The 21805-nt window shown below is 39.3% G+C and overlaps 1 protein-coding gene across 1 annotated transcript in view; it reads right to left on the reverse strand.

The window, feature by feature from the left end:
- The window catches only part of mtrex (Mtr4 exosome RNA helicase), a 163301-nt gene that overhangs the window by 123689 nt on the left and 17807 nt on the right, over positions 1-21805 (reverse strand). Inside the window, exons 4-8 of the mRNA XM_041193483.1 lie at positions 21174-21236; positions 19251-19363; positions 12789-12963; positions 10720-10810; positions 5814-5938 (exon numbers count right to left, since the gene is read on the reverse strand). Of these exons, the coding sequence (XP_041049417.1) occupies positions 5814-5938; positions 10720-10810; positions 12789-12963; positions 19251-19363; positions 21174-21236 (567 nt within the window). The remainder of the gene's footprint in view (positions 1-5813; positions 5939-10719; positions 10811-12788; positions 12964-19250; positions 19364-21173; positions 21237-21805) is intronic.

The raw sequence follows: 21805 nt of genomic DNA on the forward strand, positions 1-21805 counted from the left end.
TAAAACTAAAAGAAGGTGTGAATCCAGCTCCCAATTAGAATCCTATTTTGTTAGGAGATGAGGGAAAACATGCCTACTTGAGATCTTCTTGAATTCTACAGCCAGAAGGACAGGGCTATTCTATTAGAAGTATTCCAAATGTTTTAATTTTCTTCATGTCAGAGAGCATGGTTTTAACATTGAGAAATTGTGATGAAACAAGCCGGGAAAAGGAATCTTGATCAGTTACTGGTTTGTGAACTAAGATGCCACCTAGTGTGCAGAATACTGTCAGATTCTATTGGACCTGTCAATTCTGAAACCAGTTGAAAATAAACAAATCTGTTTACTATTTTAAACTACATTTAGTGGGAGAAAAGGCTTGTACTTCAATAAACACAAACAATAACATTATTAACCATCAGGAAATAACAAAAATAGGAATTTGAGTGTACAAAGCATCCCTGAAAGTAATCATGCTGCTTATGCTCGAGAAAGCAATGTAACTATAAGTTTTGAAAAGATTCAGATAAGTATGAGAATAAGGGAACATTATAAATAAGCTAGTGGAATCAGGGGTACAAAACTGTTCACGTTTTTGGATTAACCAAAATAAGTAAGTTGTGTTACAGTACACGTTTAAATAAAATTCACATTTCCACTGCAAAACCCTGAACCAAAATCAGGCATTACATTAAGGTGATTAAATTGCCTCCTTCCAGGATGATGAAATTGATCCCAGTTCTAATCTTGCCTCTAAGCTCACATTCTTCATGGCCTGACTGAATCCTTGAAAGAAGTGGAGCTAAAAACAACTCTGCCAGTTTCTCCCACTTGAATTTATCAAAAGGCCATTTGTGGTAATCACTCCAAGGCATTGAATCCATGGAAAACTCATTTCAGAATTGTGCGTTGTACAGGTTAATGCCTTCAGACTGTGATCCTTAAACTTTTAGTACAAACCGGTATTCCTGTTTGGATTAATCAAAAGACAAACAGAAAATCTGGTAGTATAATGTGTGGTAGAGTATATTGTTGGGGTTAGGTGAAGAGGGGTGGGAGGAGATTGGTGTAGAGCATGAACACCGGTATAGCTGAGGCAAATGGCCTGTTTTTGTGCCATTGGCTTGATGTATCATGATAAAATAGCTTAATGCACATATCGGGACAAAAATGCAATGTTGGGAAAATACACACGGGATGTGACTGACAGCATGATCAAACAAATAGCTTTTAAAGGACCTTTTGAAGGAGAGAGGGATGGCAAGGAAGCGGACTTAAACAAAGGGCTCAAGTGTGCGGGAACAGAACAATTGAACGTTCTGCGACTGAAGGCTGAGAGAAGAGGGAGAATGCAAAAGACGCCATAGCATGAAGAGTTAAGAACGTAAGAAAAAGCAGCTGGAGTAGACCATATGGCTCATTGAGCCTATGTGCCATTCAATGTGGCTGATCTTCGGCTTCAACTCTACTTTCATGTTTGCTCTCTATTGTCAACAAAACAAGAAATTGTAACATCTTTCATCTGCTAATATCACTGTCACTTTTCTTATGTACTGGAGGACAGGTGGTTTGGGTAATTGGAGTAAGAGTCTGAGTGACTGCACAAGTCTAAAACCAATAATCAGAAGAGGTTTTGATATGTTAATGAACCGAGAGGAACTTCAATCAGAGTTTTACATAAAGCAATAACAGGACTGTTTTTGAACAGAGTTGTTTTAGTTCAAAGGGGGGTGTATGCAGGTTGTAAAAGGTGTAAGTAAGGTAAAGGTAGGGTAAGTTTGTTAAGAGCTAGGGATAAGGAACGAGTTTAATCAATTTTGGGAAGAAAGCATTTCTTAAGAGACTGGTTAAGACAATAAAGAGATCAAAGGGAAGGAATGCATTTAAAGAAGACAGCAGGGTAGCTGGTAGATCTCCCAGGAGACAGCAGGGTAGCTGGGCAGAACTCCCAGAAGACAGTGTGAACAAGGCCAGACTGGGAGAACGAGGTGCTGTCAACCTCAGAGGTCACAACAAGGAAAAGGCACCGTGTGGTAAAAATTTCTAGAATTCTACACATTTTAGAATCTATAAGGATAGTTGCTGAACAGAAAAGGGGAAGGTTAGCTCTGAGGGTAGTTAAGTTAAGATCTTATGGAACTATTTTAAATTACTGTTTACTGTTTAAAGCCATTCTTGTGTTTAAGTGTAATTGTTTTTTTTACTTTATTCTTTTAATAAATGTTTACTTTAATATAAAATCATCACAAGTACTCAGGGACATCATTTCCTGATTTCAGAACGCCTCCTCATACTATACAAATTGTAAAAGCCATTTTCGCAGCTGTTTCCAAATTTCCGTCTTGGATTTGGGCAGCTCAGCATTTACCATCAGCCGTGCCATAACACCATATCCTTGATTCCCCAAGGCACCAAAAATCTATCTCAACCATGAAGATATTCAGATGGAGCATCCACAACTCTTTGGGGTAGAGAATTGCAAAGATTCACAACACTTTAGGTAAGAATTTCTCCTCATCTCAATCCTAAATGATTGCCCCCTTATCCTGAGCCTGTGTCCACATGTTCTAGATTCCCCAGCCAGGAGAAACAAAGTGTTTACCCTGCCAATCACCTCATCTTTTGAATTTAGCTCTTTTGTCCATGTTTGGACGAAGGAGGTCAAGAGATTAATGGCCCTGGCAGAACCCGAACTTAGCATCTGTGGGGAGGTTATTGCTAAATAAGTGTTGCTTGATAGTACTGTCAGCAACACTTTCCATCACATTATTGGTGATCAAGACTAGACTGAATGGGGTGGTAATTGGCCTTATTGGATTTGTCCTGCTTTTTGTGGACAGGACATACCTGGGCAATTTTCCAAATAGTTGGGAAGATGCCAGTACTGCAGCTGTACTAGAACAGCTTGGCTAGGGGCATGGCTAGTTCTGGAGTACAAATCTTCAGTACTGCACATGGTATGCTGTCAGGACCCCATTGCTTTTGCAGTGTACAATGTCTTTAGCCATTGCTTGGCATCGTGTAGAGTAAATAAAATTTGCCGAAGACTGGCATCTGCAGCCGCATAATTGTATACCGTAGGAGGAGGCCGAGATGGATGATTCACTCAGCACCTCTGGCTGAAGATGGACACAAATGTTTCAACCTTGTCTTTTGCACTGTTGTGCTGGGCTCCCTCATCCTTGAGGATGGTGTATGTGGAGCCTCCTCCTACAGCTAATTTTTTAATTGCCCACTACAATTCACGACCAGTTGTGACAGGATTGCAGATCTTAGATCTGATCCACTGGTTGTGGGATCGCTTAGTTCTATCGCATGCTGTTTCCATTGTTTGGCATGCAAGTGTCGTACCTTCACCAGGCTGACATCCCATTTTGAGGCATGCCTGGTGCTGCTCCTGGCATGCCCTCCTACATTCTTCATTGAACCAGGGTTGATCCCCCGGTTTGATGGTGATGGTAGAGTAGGGGATATGCCGGGCCATGAGGCCACAGATTGTGGTTATATACAATTATGCAGCTGCAGATGGCCCACAGCGCCTCATGGATGCCTATTTTGAGTAATACTGAATTTGGACATATAGCATGGTTACAGCACTGTCAATGGGTTGATATTGTGGAGTTCCTGACCAAACATAATAGTGGAAAAACCATTACCAGAAGGACTCAAGTTGGTGAGACAGGGATGATAGGACAGGGTGTCTTACTATGAGTCAGGTATAGAATTTAAACAATTTGTTTGTCAGGTGGAACTTGGGAAGACTGAAAATTAAGTGTTAGAAGAATCATAAATCTTGGGCAGAATACAGCCAAGAAATGGAGCTAAGAAGAGTTTAATCGAGCTCATGGTATCCTGCACTTAAGGGTGCCAAGTCTACCAGAATATGAAACAAATCACCCCAGTTCTGCTTCTGAAAGCCTGGAAGAATTTGATAAGAGAGCCAGTACCAGCTATGGGTTGCATGGACTTAAACAAGGACTTGGGGTTCAACAGATTGGGACTCAGGATGACAGAGGCAAGCTGAAGAATGGCAAGGTGAACAGCTTGTCTAGTATTGTCGACCTGCTGCATCCTCAGTAAGTCTTGGGAGGTGAGCAACAGAAAGTGTAGAGGGGCTCGTGTTGCCTTCAATAATGCTGTAGAGCCAGGAAATGTAGTCGTTTCCCACTGTCTTCAATGACCCCCTAGTATGCCCTTCCAAACTACAACTTAAGCAGAAACAAAAACAGAATTACCTGGAAAAACTCAGCAGGTCTGACAGCATCGGCGGAGAAGAGTTGACGTTTCGAGTCCTCATTACCCTTCAACAGAACTGAGTGAAATTAGGAGAGGGGTGAAATACAAGCTGGTTTAAGGTTGGGGGGGGGGGGGTGTGTGTGTGTGTGTGTGTGTGTGTGTGTGTGTGTGTGTGTGTGTGTGGTTGTAGGGACAAGCACGCAGTGATAGGAGCAGATTCAAAAGATGTCACAGACAAAGGAACAAAGAGCTGTTGAAGGTGGTGATATTATTAAACAAATGTGCTAATTAAGCCATTAATTAGCACATTCATTTAGATAATATCACCACATTCAACACCTCTTTGTTCCTTTGTGACATCTTTTGATTATCTGCTCCTAATTAGCACATTCGTTTAGATAATATCACCACCTTCAACACTTCTTTGTTCCTTTGTCTGTGACATCTTTTGATTATCTGCTCCTATCACTGCTTGCTTGTCCCTACAACCACATCCCCCCACTTCTCTCCCCCCAAACCCCGCCCCCCCCACCCACCCCCACCTTAAACCAGCTTATATTTCACCCCTCTCCTAATATTCACTCAGTTCTGTTGAAGGGTCATGAGGACTCGAAACATCAACTCTTTTCTTCTCCGCCGATGCTGCCAGACCTGCTGAGTTTTTCCAGGTAATTCTGTTTTTGCTTTGGATTTCCAGCTTCCGCAGTTTTTTGTTTTTTTTACAACTTAAGCTGCATGTTTCATTCAAAATTAAGAATATATACAAGTGTTTTTAAACGCAAAATTCAGGTTTCAGTCCTTCGTTGAGTTCTAGTGGTTTTAGTAACCTGTATATTGGCAAGCATAGTTATTTAGTATAGATTGATGGATACATAGGACCAGAAATAGTCAATTCAACCCAGCATCTATTCCATCATTTGATTAGATCAATGCTAATCTGTACCTCAGTTCCATTTACCTGCCTTTCGTTCACATTCCTGGGTAATCTTACATGATATAAAGTTCAGCCAATCTGAGTCTTGAAAATATTAATTGAGAGACAGCATCCACTTTTCAGGGGGAGAGAATTTCAGATATCTAACATAGTTAATGTGCAAAAATTCTTCTGAATTTCAATCCTGAATGGCTTGGCTCTAATTTTAAGAGTATGCCCCTTGTATTGGATTCCTCGTGCGGCAAGCTTCTCAGTATTAGCCCTCTGAATCCCTTTATTATTTTGAAGACCTTAATTAGATCAAAAAATCACGTTTATGCAATCGGTCTTCATAGCTTAACCCTTTAAAGCCCAGTGTCATTCTGATGAATGAGCACAGAGCCCGCTGCAAAGCCAATATATCCTTACTGAGGTGTGACATCTGTAACCAAATATAGTTCTTCAACTGAAGTCTGGCTTTGAAACCCTAGTACATCACTTGTCATTTCCCACCAGGGTATACTCTCTTTCATCCTACAGTTTCCTACTTTCTAACCAATTAACTTCCTTCTTCAACAGTCAACAGGCCTCCATTTTCAAGGGGTCCAAGTTAATGTCAAGAATACTCCAGTTTCTCCCTCAGCATTACTGCACTAAAAGATACAAAATAATACATAATTACCTGCTTGTGAAGGTGGCATATCCATTCGGCAAACTGACGTGCATTGGGGATAGTTGCAGAAAGGAACACATAGTGAACATTGTCTGGGAGAAGAATAATCGTTTCCTCCCAAACAACACCTCGCTCTGAAAATAGAACATAATAAATTTAACTTACGTTTCCAAGAAAATTGTTAAATAGTGCATAGTCTAGCATCTTGTCACAACGAAGCAGAATCTAAGAACTGGCTCACCAGCAAAATAGCCCTTCGTTAATGGAATCTTCATACAGATCCAAAATTTTCCCCTCTCTTTTAAGTGCTAACTGAAAAATATCTGCCTGTACTAAACTTCCAAGTAGTATACTTTAAACCTTGCATGTTTTTGGTAATAAAACCAAGGACAAAGATCCAAACTGCTAATCCAAACAGATATATGTTCAGAAAGCTTCAATCTGTTGCAATTTCATTGGCTTGGAAATATGTTTTTTTTCCACACATTTTTCATCTTCAGAAAGACACTTACTTGCAGGCTAATCACTTAGAACACTATGAGATGTCCAAGAACAGCACAAAATTAATATCTGCAATTTTTATTTCCTTGTTAATCTCTTTCAGTACAGGATCATCAATCTTTGTGTGTGGGTGTGTGTGTGTGTGTGTGTGCGTGCGTGCGTGTGTGAGAGAGAGGGAGAGAGCAAAGAGAGAGAGGAGAGAGATAGATGGTAGAAGGAAGTTAACATCAATCTAATTTTGTTATCATAATGTCAAGAAACTATCATATTTTTCCTAATATTATTGTGGGACATTTTAAAGCAAGCTTATGTGTGTGTGGCTAAGTTAATTAAACTGGAGACAGTTAGGCTGTAAGATTTACATTATCAAAAAAGTGAGGTGTAAAACAGGCATCTGAGATGGATATGAGTATAGCTCGTGTGAGGTCAACAGATGTGCAAATGAAATTTGCATTTTTATATAAATTAGATAAGGTGTTTGATTTTCAAAAGAACATTGTAAAGTTTTTACAACTGGCAAGATATATAGGGCAAGGTTACTACATTGATTTTTCCCAAAAGTGCTGGCCATAATGAGAATATGAAAGATTACTATATTCTGGGAAATGTAACTTCTAAAGACAAGTGGCAACAATGAGATTTAGAAAACAAAAGGGATAAAATGTAGTTAAAGAAGGATGGAAGTCTGTGTGAGGTGTGGCCGTGTGAGATCTTGAAAGGTGACTGCGTGAAACAATTAGAGAAAAGCCTCTAGCCACCTTGCAGAAATTTGCTGTTCCAGTAACCAAAGCTGTGTAAAAGTTTTTGGAAATCCATTGTCCAGTGGGTGCTTCTGGTAATATTGCTGGATGACTTTATAAATTCAGAATCCATTTGGACTGTTGCCTTAAAGGGGATGTGTAGTTAGGAGCCTGGTTAAGTAGAACTTTTGGGAACTGTTATAACTGTGTAATTGTAATCTTGTGTTTGTTTAAGTTTTTTCTCTTCCTTTGTTAATAAATGTTTTAATTTGATCTTTAAAATCTCTAAAGGTGGTAGTGGATTTATGACTTCTGACTTCAGTGCACATGCCTTCTCATAATAAATAAATTGCAAAATCGTTGTGATAGTGTGGCCAAGTTTCCCTTGTGGATTTGGTCAACCTGGCAAATACCACCTGCCATGTCATAACAAAATGAACATAAGAAATCGGAGCAGGGTTAGGCCATTTGGCCTTGCAATCCTGCACTGCCATTCAATCAGCTCATGGTTGGTCTGACTGTGGCCCAAGTCCAGTTCTTGCTGGCTTTCCATAGCTCTTGAGTCCCATTTAGATCAAAAATCTAGAACTTGGCCTTAAGTATATTCAAAAACCCAACCTCCATTGCTCTCTGGGTACAGAATTGCAAAGACTAACAATCCCCAGAGAAGAAACTCCTTCTCATTTCCATCTTAAATTAAGCCCGATATTTGGAACCTGCAACCCATAGTTCCAGATTCCCTATGAGGTGAAACATTCGCTCAGTGTCTACTCTGTCAAGCCTCCTCAGAATTTTAGATGTTTCAATAAGGTCGCCTCTCACTCCTTTTCCATTGAGTATAGGCCCAAACTACTCAACGTTTCCTCATTAGACATTTCCTTCATCCCAGAAATCAACCCAGTGGACCTTCTCTGAACTGCCTACAATGCAAATATATCCCTCCTGAAGGAAGGAGACCAAAACTGTACACAGTACTTTAGGTGCGCCTTAACCAATGGTCTTGTCGTAGCAAAACTTTCCTACTTATATACTTCATTCACCTTGCAATAAAGGCATACTAACTTATTGTGATTCATGTACAAGAACATGCAGGTCTCTCTGTACCAAAGCATTTTGCAGTCTCTCTGTATTTAAATAATATTTGCTTTTCTATTCTGCCAGCCAAGTTCTCATTTTATGACATTATACTCCATCTGCCACATTTTTGCCCACTCATTTAATTTGTCAACAAACCTTTGCAGAACATGTTCTCCTCACAACTTAATTTCCTAACTATCTTTGTATTGTGAGAAAATTTGGCTACAATGCATTCAGTCTCTCCATACAAGTCATCAAAATAGAGTGCAAATAGTTGTGGCCCCAGCACAGACCCCTGTGGTACTCTACTGGTAACAGCTGTCAACTTTAAAATGACCTATTTATCCAGATCCTGTTTCCTGTTTGCTAGTCAATTCTTTATCCATGCTTAATCCATATTACCCTAACACCGTGATTCCTATCTTGTGTAGTAACCTTTTATATGGCACCTTATCAAGTGCCTTTTGGAAATCCAAATACACCACATCTACTGATTTCCCTTTATCACCCTGCTTGTTACCTCCTTAAAGAATGCTAATAAATTTGTCAAACATGATTTCCTTTCTCATAAAAGCTTCAACTTTTTTTCAATGATTTTCTAAATGTCCTGCTCCTACTTCCTTAATAATGGATTCGAGCATTTTCCCATTGACAGATGTTAGGCTAACTGGCCTACAGTTTCCTGCTTTCTGTCTCCTTCCTTTCTTGAATAGAAGTATTACACTGTGGTTTTCCAGTCTGCTGGGACCTTTTCAGAATCCAGGGAATTTTGGAAGATTACAACCTATGCATCCACTACCTCTACAGCCACTTCTTTTAAGTTCCTAGGATGTAGGCCATCAGGTCCAGGGGGCTCGGCAGCTTTTTGTCCCATTAGCTTTCCAAATACTTTTTGCTAGTGATTGCAATTGTTTAAAGTTCTCCCTCCCATTTGCCTCTAGATTTTCTATATTATTCTTGAGATGCTTTGATCTTCTACCGTGAAGACAGGTGCAAAATACTTGTTCAAAGCCATTTCCAAGCTTCCTATTATTAATTCACCAGTCTTATCCTCTAAGGAACCAATGCTCAATTCAGCTACTCTCTTTTTACATACCTGCAGAATCTTAGTGTCTTTTTATATTTCTTGCTAGTTTACTCTCATATTCTAATTTCTCTCTCTTATTTTTTTCATCATCCTTTGCTGGTTTTCAAACTTTTGCCAATCTTCTGGTCTACCACTAATCTTTGCAACATTGCATATCTTAGCTCTCAATTTCATACCAGCCTTAACTCCCTAAGTTAGCCATAGATGATGCATCCTTCTTGTAGAGCCTTTCTTTCTGTAAAGAATATATCTTTGTTGAAAAGTAAGAAATATCTCCTTAAATGTCTGCCATTGCTTCTCCACCACCTTATTTGTAACCTATTTTCCCAGTCCACTGTAGCCAACTCTATCTTCTAACTTTGCAGATGCCTTTATTCATGTTTAAGGCACTAATTTCGGACTCTAGTTTCTCACCCTCAAACTGAATATGAAATTGTATCACACTATGATAACTCTTGCCTACAGGATGCTTTGCTATGAGTTCATTAATCAACTCCATCTCATTATATATTACCAGGTTGAAAATAGCCTGTTTCCTGCTTGGTTCCAGAATATATTGTTCTAAGAAACTGATCCAAATACACAATTTGAACTCATCCTTAAGACTACCTTTATCAATTTGATTTGCCCAATCTATATCAAGATTCAAATTGCCCTCGACTATTGCAGTGCTTTCTTACAAGCCCCTATTATTTATTAATTTATACTCTGTCCTCCAGTGTAGCTACTGCTATGGGGCCTTTGAACTATTCCCAACAGTGAGTTCTTTCCCTTGCAATTTCTCATCTCCACTGAAACTGATTCTACATCTTGATCTTCTCAGCCACAATCATTTCTCACTACTATACTGATCTCATCCTTTATTAACAGAGCTACCTCACCACCTTTTCCTTTATTTCTATCTTTCCAAATGTCCAAATGAATATTCAGCTCCCAGTCTTAGTCACCTTGCTACTATGTCTCTGTAATGGCTATCATGTCTTACCCATTTACTTCAATTTGTGCTATCAATTCATCTATCTTGTTATGAATATTGCACGCATTCAGATAAAGAGCATTGAATTGTGTCGTTTTACCATTTTTCATACTCTGACCCTATTTGCTGGTGCATTCTTATCTTTGTATACTCTGTCCTTCTTGTCACACTTGGGTTATCATTCTCCATATCGCTACCCAGCACATGAACATTTCCTCTGACGATTTAGTTTAAAGCCCTCTCTACAGCCCTAGTTTAATGATTTTCCAGGACACAGTTCAAGTGAAGGCTGTCCCATCAGTACAGCTTCCTCTTATCAGTACTGCTGCCAGTGGCCAATGAAACAAAACCCGTTTCTCCCACACCAATCTTTGCATTCAACTCTCTGATCTTATTTATCCAATGCCAATATGCTCATAGCTGAGGTAGTAATCTATTGAGTATTACTTTTGTGATCCTGCTTTTCAATTTTGCCTCACTTTGCAGAGTGCCTCCCCAATATCACTGCATTTTCTTAATCAAGTGTTTACTTACCTGCATCTCTCATATAATGGATTTCATCAAAGATAACCCAGGCTACTTCTCTCATTACCTCTGATCCTCTGTACAGCATACTCCTTAAAATCTGTTTTAAAAAATTCAATCATGAGGTTTAAATCACAAGAAATACAACATACTTTGGGACATTAATGAGCACATTAAACTTCTGGCCGTTTTTAACAATTAGAAATCTTCTTCAATCTAGTCAACAGTAAACTGAATTGGGCATTGAACAAAGAGGAATAATGATTATTATTGTGAAGGTTTCTCTGAAGATGTGTTATATAAAATATTAATTTATAATTTTATCAGCTGGGCATACATATACATTGAACGTATTTGAAAAGAATACTTTTCCTAAGCAAAGGTCATTGGCTTACAACAGCTACTACGTTGCATTTGCAAAGCACAGCCTACTTTTATGGAGACACGGGCTATGGAGCTCTCAGAAAGAGGTCACGCGACCCAGCTCTTGGGTGTTAGAGGATACTAGAATTTTGGATAGTCAGAGAGAGACTGCCACAGGGGCAACAGCCTTACCCCATCTCTTTCTCTTCTGAAATCCCTCTCATCAAAGCTAAGCTGTTTGTGATTTGAAAAACTCACCATAAGACCTCATTACTGCAAGCCGAGAGTTCTTAAAGGATAATTCCAAATCAACACTGCTGTCATCCCAAGAACCAGCAGCTACTGTGGACTGGAATTCGTCAGCTGTGAACAAGCAGCTGTACACTCAGGGAATATATAGTTTTTTTGAAACAAAAACAGAATTACCTGGAAAAACTCAGCAGGTCTGGCAGCATCGGCGGAGAAGAAAAGAGTTGACGTTTCGAGTCCTCATGACCCTTCGACAGAACTGTCGAAGGGTCATGAGGACTCGAAACGTCAACTCTTTTCTTCTCCGCCGATGCTGCCAGACCTGCTGAGTTTTTCCAGGTAATTCTGTTTTTGTTTTGGATTTCCAGCATCCGCAGTTTTTTTGTTTTTATATAGTTTTTCTGACTTCACTTATTACTTGGCCAAGTTTTTAATATCTAATATTTTGCAGAGCTTTAGTTTTTTGCATGCTCAGGGGTGGGGGTGGGGGTGAGGATTGTGTGTGTTGTTTTTACATTAGTGGGCAGTTGGGCATTTGAAACCTTTTGTTAACAATTTCTGCATCTTTACCTGAGTGAATTACAATAATAAAATTAACTCTTCACTTGTTAACTTAAGAAACCTGGTTGGCTTATTTTTTGCAACGAGTTATCCACAGCTGAATGTACGTTAAACTGGCAATAACACCCTGCTTTTACATTCACATTCTTTTATAACCAACTCAGGAGTGGGGCAAAGGGAGGAATCAGTTCACCCCTGCTAACCTGGTCGTTAACAGAGCTCATACTAGGCCCACCTGAAGTCAAATTAAGGCAAAAAAAGCTGGGGAAAAAAATCAGATTTGCAGTGTTAAATGCAGAAACCTGTATTATTAAACAAAATGCTACTCTGCTGCCAGCTATGAAGAGCATCCAATTTTCTTTTATCAATTGAGAACCTTCGCACAATAACACAATTGAGATTAGGAACTTACTATGCTCGAAACCATAGGAATTAGTTCTCATCTTAGTAGTCAGGGCCATGTCATCAAAATCTAAGCTGACTAGCAAATTTAATTTAATCAGTGTAACGTGTTTGATGATGTTGGATGGATTTTCTGCTGAAACAGAAAACTAATTAGGATAGTTTTACTGACATTTATCAGTTCCATTTTCAAACCAAAAAGCCCAGATATTAACTATTGTTATTAGTCAGCAGAGCTGCTAACTGCTGAATTAAGATCATAAATCATAAATTAATGGACTTGTAGGTTAAATCTTCATTTAGTTCAGAACCCAAATTCGATTGGCCGGGGTTTTGCAGCAATAACAGTGAAGCTATCAGCACTGAAACGCCTCACAAAAGTCAGCTGAATGTCAGTGGGCATCAATAAGCATTTGCCGTTGTCTGCAAAATTCACATCATTTTCTTTCCATAACACAAGGCAAGTAAGCAGGAATAAATGTCAATGTACAGATCAACATTACCTCAGTTGTCATGACCAGACAAGAGGCTGTTGGATTGATAGTGACATCGCCTGTCATCAGTCCTACATCCTGGAATTCTTCATACATCTCACGATACTTCTGATTGCTCAACGCTTTGATAGGACTGGTAAAGATAACCCTTTGCTTATCACGTAAAGCCAGGGCTATTGCATACCTAAGGAGCAAAAAAGTTTCATTTTAAGATTATTTTTAAAACACGCAAATGAGAACACCCGCTGCCTTTCATTCTAATCACACTGATAGAAGGGGAAACAAAGAAAAATACAGTTATTGTAGAAAGTGTTTTTTAAAAACAAAATTAGAGAATAAGAAAACTAAATCTAAAGTAAACAGATAAACATCGGAAATACGAATGTTTTGACCATGCTGATGATATGAAAATGCTGATGAATCTGTTACTTATTTTCATTTTTTGTGCTTTTATTTTTTTTAAAAGAAGCCAGAAATAAGGGCAGCTTTAACACAAAGGGAGTTTCATCAATCCCACACAGTCCTTTAAGCGTCACACAATAAATGAAAGGAGATCTGAAAAATTTCAACCGATCAGAAAAAGCTAGACACTTGAATCCGATTGAAATTTTTGAAGAGATGATTAAAGTACTGGATAGAGGGATATCTATAAATGTTATTATATGGACTTACAAAAGGCATTTCATAAAGGCCCTCAGAAGAGACTGTTGGTTAAAGTTGCAGCTCATGGAACTGAACATAAATTACTTACATGGTTCAGAAACTGGCTGAGTATGGGAAACAGGCAGGAACTCTAATTGACAGGGTATGACTAGTGGTGTCCTGTAAGGAATTATTTTGGGGCCTCAACGACTCACTTTTTTGATTAATGACTTAAAGATGGGATAAAATGACACATATCCAAAATTTGCCAGTAACACAAAGATAAGTAATATTGTAAGCAGGTAAATGGATGCATAAAATTACAAAGAAATATTGATAGGTTAAATAAATGAGCAAAATTGTGGCAAAAAGATTTTAATGTAGGCAAGTGTGAGGTCATCCACTTTAGACCTAAAAGTCCACAACAGGGAACTTTCTAAATGGTGAAAAGCCAGAAACACTGGAGGCCCAGAAACACAGGTTATTAACATTTCATGGACAGGTGCAGACAATAATGAAAAAGGCTAATGGAATGCTGGCCTTTGCATCCAAAGGAGCCAAATACAAGGGCATAGAAGTCATGCTTCAGCAATACAAAGCACTGATTAGGCCACATCTAGAATATTGCAAGTAGCTCTAGGTCTCACACCTTAAGAAGGAGATTTAGCCTTGGGAGGAGTATAGTGTAGACTCTAAGGGTTAAGCTATGAGGAGAGATTAAACAATCCTTTGCTATATTCTCTGAAATTTAGAAGGTTAAGGAGTGATTTGACTGAAGCTTGAGAGATATTAAGGAGCACAGATTTGGTAATTGTGAGGAACTATTTCTGCTCATTGGCGAGTCTAGACTAAGGGCCATAGACTAAATATTCGAGCCAGACCTTTCCGGAATGAATTTAGGAAAGATTTCTTCATGCAAAAGGTAGAAGAATTTTGGAATTCTCCTTCAGAAATGGCAATTGATGCTGGATCAATTGTTAATTTTAAAACTGAGATTGATAGATTTTTATTAGCTAAAGGTATGAAGTGACCAGAGCAATGGGAGATATCTGAAGTTAGGTCACAAATCAGCTGTAATATCATTGAATGGCAGAACAAATGGAAGGGGCTAAATGGCCTACTACGATATTTCTAGAAAATGAACAGGACTGACAATGAAAAAAAATCATATAAAGTTAACATGCAGGTATAGCAGGCAATTAGGTAGGCAATTGGTGTGTTTGCAATTACAACAAACTTAGTGCAATTGTACAGAGCCTTGATGAAAGCACCTGGAGTACTGTATACAGTCTGGTCTCCTTACCCAAGGAAGGATAGAAAAGCCCTGCAGGGAGTTCAACAAAAATTCATCAGATTGATTTATGGGAGGAGGAGATCATCCTGAGAAGAGATTCATTGAACTGGAGCTATATTCCCTTAAGTTTGGAAAAAATGAGGGGCGGTCTCCTTGAAACATAAAATTTTTAAGGGGCTTGAAAAGGTAGCGGCAGTAAGGTTGTTTCTCTTGACTGAGGAATCTAGAACTAGGAGGTCACAGGTTCACAGAACTATTACAGTGCATAAGGTGGTCATTTGGCCCATCATGTCCCAAACAGCTCTCCGAATGAGCAATTCACTTAGTGCCATTCCCCTTGCCTTCTCCCCTGGACCCTGCACATTCTCCCTCTTCAGGCGATAGTCTAATGTCCTTTTTAATGCTAAAGTTGAACCTGCCTCTGCCATACTCTCAAGCAGTGCATTCCAGACCTAAACTACCTGCTGCATGAAAAGATTCTTCATGCCGCTTTTGCCAATTGCCTTAAATCTGTGCCCTCTCATTCTCGATCAGTGGGAACAGTTTCTCCCTATCTAGTGTGTCCAGACCCCTCATGATTTTGAATACGTCTATCAAATCTCCTCTCAGCTTTCTTTACACATTTCCTAACTTCTCCAAACTATCTTCATTATTGAAGTTCCTCATCCCTGGAACCATTCTCGTAAATCTTTTCAGCACTCTCTCTAGCCTGAAGTGCGGTGCCCAAAACTGGAAGGATTACTCCAGCTGAGGCTGAACCAGTGTCTAATACAAGTTCAACATAACCTCCTGGCTCTTATGCTCAATGCTGCTGTTAATAAGGCCCAGGACACTGTATGCTTTAGTAACCATTCTCTCAACCTGTCCTGCCACCTTTTATGACTTATGCACATATAAACCCAGGTCCCTTTGCTTCTGTACCCCCTTTAGAGTTATACCCTTTATTTTATATTGTCTCTCCGTGCTCTACCTACCAAAATGAATCACTTCGCATTTCTCCACATTGAACTTCACCTGCCACTTGTCCTCCCATTCCATCAACCTGTCCTTTTGAAGTTCTATATTACCCTCCTCACAATCCACAATGCTTCCAAGTTTTATAACATCCACAAATTTTGAAATTGTACCCTGTATATCAAAATCTAGGTTATTAATATGGAAAAGCAAGGGTCCCACACCGACCCCTGGGGAACTTCCACTAAAAATCATCCTCCACCCCAAAAACATGCTTTAACCACAATCCTTTGTTTCCTGTCACTCATCCAATTCCATATCCATGCTGTTCTAGTCCCTTTTATTCCACAAACTGTAACTTTGCTCACAGGTCTGTTGTATGGCACTGTATCAAACACCTTCTGATTGTTAATTTTGTCCTGAATTATTGTTTCTACAAGCTTCCCCACCGCTAAAGTTAAACTGACTGCCCTGGAGTTGCTGGGCGTATCATGACACCCTTTTTGAACAAGCATGTAACGTTTGCAATTCTCCAGTCCTCTGGTACTATCCCTGAATCTAAGGAAGAGGAAAAATTAAGACCAGTGCCTCCACAATTTCCACTCTCACATCCCTTAGTATTCTTGGATGCATCTCATCTGGTCCTGGTGCCTTACTCGCTAAGTACAGACAGCCTATCCAAAATTACCACCTCATCAATTTTAAACCCTTCTAGTGTCTGAACTACTTTACTTCACCATGGCCTGGGTAGCGTCTTCTTCTTTGGTAAAGAAAGATGCAAAGCATTTGCTTAATACCTCAGCTATAGCCTCTGCCTACATCTGTAAGACCCCTTATTGGTCCATAATCGGTCCTAATCTTTTACCACCCTTTTGCTATTTATATGTCTATAAAAGACTTTACGATTTCCTTTTATGTAGGCTGCCAGTGTTTTTTCATACTCCCTCTTTACTTCTTATTTGCTTTTCCACTTTACCTCTGAACATTCTATATTCAACTTGTTTTTCAACTGTATTTTCTACTTGACATCTGTCATAAGCACATTTTTTCCTTTATCTTAATTTCTATCTTTTTTGTCAGTCAGGGAGCTCTGGCTTTGTTTACCCCATCTTTCCCTTTTGAGGGGATATACCTTGACTGTGCACAAAATACCTCTTGTCTGAAGGTCGTCCATTGTTCAGCTACCATTTCTCCTGCCAACCTCTGACTCCAATTTATTTGGTCCTGATTCACTCTTGGCCCATTGAATTTGGCTTTCCCACAGTTAATTATTCTTGCTATGGATTGTTCTTTGTCCTTTTCCATTGCCAGCCTAAAACTTATGGTACAATGATCACTGGCCCTTAAATGTTCTCCCACTGACACTCGATCCACTTGGCCCACCTCATTCTCAAGAACCAGGTGTAGCAGGGCCTCCTTTCTCATTGGACTGGAAACACTGCTGTAGAAAATTTTCTGAACACACTCTAGGAACTCTTGCCCCTCACTGCCCTTTAGTACTACTGCTACTCCCTACTACTAAACTATATATTTGGATAATTCAAGTCCTCCATTATAATTGCCCTTTAATTTTTGCACCTGCCTATAATTTCCTTGCAAATTTGCTCTTCTACATCCTTCCCACTTGTTGGTGACCTATAGACAACACTGAGCAATGTAATTGCACCCTTTTTCGTTCCTTAGCTCGAGCCAAATTGATTCTGTCCTCAATGTGTCTGGGACATCCTCTCTCTCGAGCACTCCAATGATCTGCTTAATCAATGCTGCCACCTCTCCCCCTTTAGTCCCTTTGCTTTCTTTCCTGAACAGCTTCTATCGAGGGATATTTAACACCCAGTCCTGCCCTTCTTTGAGCCAGGTGTCTGTTATATCCATAACATCATACTTCCACAGGTCAACTTCTCAGAATAAGAAGTCAGCCACTTAGGACTGATATAAAGAGAAATTTTCTCAGATGTTGTGGATCTTTGGAATTCTTTATCCCAGAGAGATGTAGATGTTCAGTTGTTGGGTATATTCAAGTTAGAGACTGATAGATCTTTGGATACAAAGGAATATGGAGGTGGTGCAAGAAGGTGGAATTGAGGGAGATCAACTATGAGGGTGCAGGCTTAAAGAGCCAAATGTAATCCTGTCTCTATTCCTTATTTTGCCAGTATATTATGTTCTAATGAAAATTATCACAAGCTGTTGCAAAAGTTACTTATACAATTGGCACCATTTATAGTGGGCATCTTCAGTGAATATGATTGGCCTATTATACGCAATGCCTGGTATGATTTATTCAGACAAACCAGTAATGTCCTCTTTAATTTTGCTTGGAACCAATGTCAACTGGAGGGACTAGTCCAAGGACAAGGGGACAATTAACTAAGACTGAGTTGAGGAGAAATTTCTTCAATTCTCCATGCTAAGAGGGCAATGAATGCTCAGTCATTGAAAATGTTCAAGGCAGACAACAATAGATTTTGGGATTCAAGGGATACAGGGATTGGGCAGGAAAATAGAATTGAGGTCAAAGATCAGCCATGATCTTATTGATTGGTGGCTTATTCCTACAATTTCTTGTGTTTTTATGTAACATTATGCCATTGCTTCTTGGAGCGAGTACCTGAAGATTTGCAGCTGCCTTGGGCTCAGCAAGCCTGTATTTCAGAGAAGAGTGCTTACAAAGCCCACACCATCTGCAATATTCATGGTTATAACAGCAAAACTGAAAATGATGGTGAATGAGCAAAGGTCTTACAACAACTTCATTGAGTGGAAATATAAACATTATGACTTTATACCATATTTTGTAATGAGACTGTGCAATGCTCAATTCATCTAGAGCATCCATTTTGATAAGAGATATAGAACAATCAAATCACTCCTTAACCTTCCAAATTCCAGAGAATACAACCATGCTTTAATATCTCCTCATAGCTTAACCCTTAAAAGAGTAGACCATACCATCCTCGAGCCTGCTCTGCCATTCACAACACGATCATGACTGATCTTCTTCCTCAACTCCACTTTCCTGCCACTCCCCATATTCCTTGATTCCCTGACAGATGACATGGGACGTGGACATCGCTGGCTTAGCCAGCATTTATTGCCCATCCCAAACAACCCTCGAGAAGGTGGTAGGGTGCTGCCTTTTTGATCTGCTGCACTCCATGTGTTGTAGGAACACCCACAGTGCTGTTACATGAAACCAAAGTTGGGAACAATCTGGTTTCATCTCTGACTGTTGACAGGAGGGGAATGAAACCTGTAGCTATGGAATGAAGTTTTGAACAGGGACCAAAAATAACGGCTTCAGCCTTCTCAATATTTAAGAGAAGGGAATTTCTGCTCATGCAGTACTCATGTTGGTTAAGCAATCTGACAATTTAGCAACAGTGGCAGAATTGAGAGAGTCGGAGGTGAGATACAGCTGGGTGTCGCTGCATACATGTTAAAACTAAAGCTGTGCTTTCAGATGTTGTTGCGAGGGGAATCATATAGATGAGAAATAGGAATAAATAAGAAATGAGGATTCCTCACTTCCTTAACAGAAACATTCAAGCAAGTTAAAACAAATCGTAATGAGTACTTACTCAGCACAAACTGTTTTGCCAGCTGATGTATGTGCAGACACCAGTACAGATTGATTGTTATCAATGCAAGCAATGGCCTCTCTTTGAAAAGCATCAAGAATAAAAGGATATTCCTGTAATTAAGATGACTTACTCAGAAGCAGTAATGATAACATTTTACTGGTTGTTTTCCAATATTAATCAATGTCATACATTCATTCTTGATTTTTAAATAATACTGTACATCAATTTTATATGATAAATAGCAAATAGAGATGATGGCATAGTGGTATTGTCACTAGTAATCCAGGCTAATGCTCTAGGGACAAGGGCTCAAATCCCACCATGGCAGCTGGTGGAATTTGAATTCAATTTAAAAAAGATCTGGAATATAAAGCTAGCCTCATTAATGGCAACCATGAAACTATCAATTGCCATAAAAAACCATCTGGTTCACTAATGTCTGTTAGGGTAGGAAATCTGCTGTCCTTACCTGGCTTTTCCTACGTGTAACGCCTGATCCACAGGAACCTGGTTGATTCCTCTGAAATGATCTAGCAAGCTACTCAGTTCAAGGTAATTTGGAATGGGCAACAATTACTGGCCTTAGCACTGATGCCCACATCCCATGAATGAATAAAATAAATGGATCAGTTCAGTAGCAACAAAGACTACAGCTGACCTGACGAACAGTGATGGCTGAAAACAGGACCATGGCTGACTAGTGGTAGCACAATGGGGCATTAAAGTTGGTCATTGTAATGTTAGAACTGAGGGGAGGGGAGGGCCAAATTCTTCTGAAGATAAATCAAACAAAATATTAAAAGTAAAAGCAGCAAATGGCAAATTTAAACATGAACCAAATTTACCTGCTTCTTTCAGAAGATCCAACAGTTGAGTGAATCAGAGGCAAGACTTCCTCCAGAGGTACCCGACTGTGCAATAATATTGACTAGCTTACATTAGCAATTTTCTTTTTAAATGTACTTTTACAGGAATTTATAAGAAAATGTTGATGCAAAAAGTGTGACAAAAACATGATAATAGAAGACAAACGTTGTAGACAGGAAGTGCGCATGAAGGTAGCTTTTTAAATTGGGAAGCAATCTGCATTTATTTAATGTCTTTCCTTTCCCCAGGTTGTCTCAAACTGCTTCCCATCAAATGAAGCGCCACAACAGTGACTGCTCTTTAAATACGTTGAGAAATGTGGAGGCCAATATCCAGGGTGTGGGGGTGTCAGGAAACATGGATTTCTGAGGGGCCCAGGAAGAGTTCAGTGAATGTAGCTTTAGCAAAATGCCTGTTGTGCTCCAGCAAATATACTGTTATAGCACCATCTTGTGGCCAATTTTCAGTATTGTAGTTGGAATTGACATAAAGGACTTTAAGTTCAGTTGATTAATAAGTCACAAAGTTTAAATCATGAAATGATATGCTCACAGCACCTTCTACAGGTGTAATGCCATTAGAATGCCATGACCAGTGTTTTTAATTATGTTGTGATTGTGCTATAATTATGTCTTCTTATTTGGTGCCAGATATTATTTCTTTTTCTTAACTGTTAAAATGAATATGACAAGGTTCTATCTTTGACAATGTCACTCCAATAACTCCACAAAGCACTAAGCTTTTGGAGTGTGCTTGAGAAAGCCCAGAACAGAAAATTAAAGCCAGAAACTTGATTAAACATGTCTCAGCTACGCCCATGGAAAACAGAGCTTTAAAATTTGTCCCAACCATCTGACCAGAAGAAGTCTAACTTTGATACGAAAGTATATGCCTGTAACCAAGCCAATGCTGGAGGCTGAGTTAACACATTGATGGCACAGATAAAGAATTTCACAGTGAGCTAAACCCTTTTTACATTAACGTTAAGACAGCTTATGAAAGTGGCAAAATGGCTTCCATAGACAGTAGCACAAATCCCCATCTCTATTATACCTTTGCTGCTTTTCCGACACGAGGTTTTAGTTGCTGATATTCATCGCACATCGGAATGGCCACCTGAAATTAGGCAAATTAATGGTTAATTCATTTGCCACAACTCCAAAATAGAATTATCAAAGCCCACTTCAAGTTCACATGAAGGAAACAACAGCAACAGTGCACGATTAAAAACATCTGAAAACTGAAGGAAAAATGTTTTAAAAATTAGAAGTGAGACAGGATGAAAAAGTCTGCCCATCTTGTTTGATTTAGTGGTATATTACCAAATTCACCAGGACATAAGATACAAGTACAATAAGAGAGAAATTATGGTGTCCAACATCTATGAAGGAATAATATTTTAACATATAGTACTCTCCAAAGTAACAATATTCTTTCTACGATTAAGGAACCAAAAAACATATTGTTCTCAAATGCCAATGATTATTGATTACTCCTGCATCCTTACTATTCTGCTTCTCTGCTGGGAATTTTTCACTTCACTGTTCTTGCTGATTTCCATCCTGCTCCATTGCTGAATGATCTTTGTTTTGTGGTTTCCTGCGCCTCCTGATTCCACTCACTTTTCAGAACTCCTTAGTCACCATGAGTCGGACTGGCTCTTCAAACTCTTACCGCTGTCCCCT

Source organism: Carcharodon carcharias, chromosome 1 (genome assembly GCF_017639515.1).
Source record: "Carcharodon carcharias isolate sCarCar2 chromosome 1, sCarCar2.pri, whole genome shotgun sequence".
Taxonomy (NCBI): Eukaryota; Metazoa; Chordata; class Chondrichthyes; order Lamniformes; family Lamnidae; genus Carcharodon; species Carcharodon carcharias.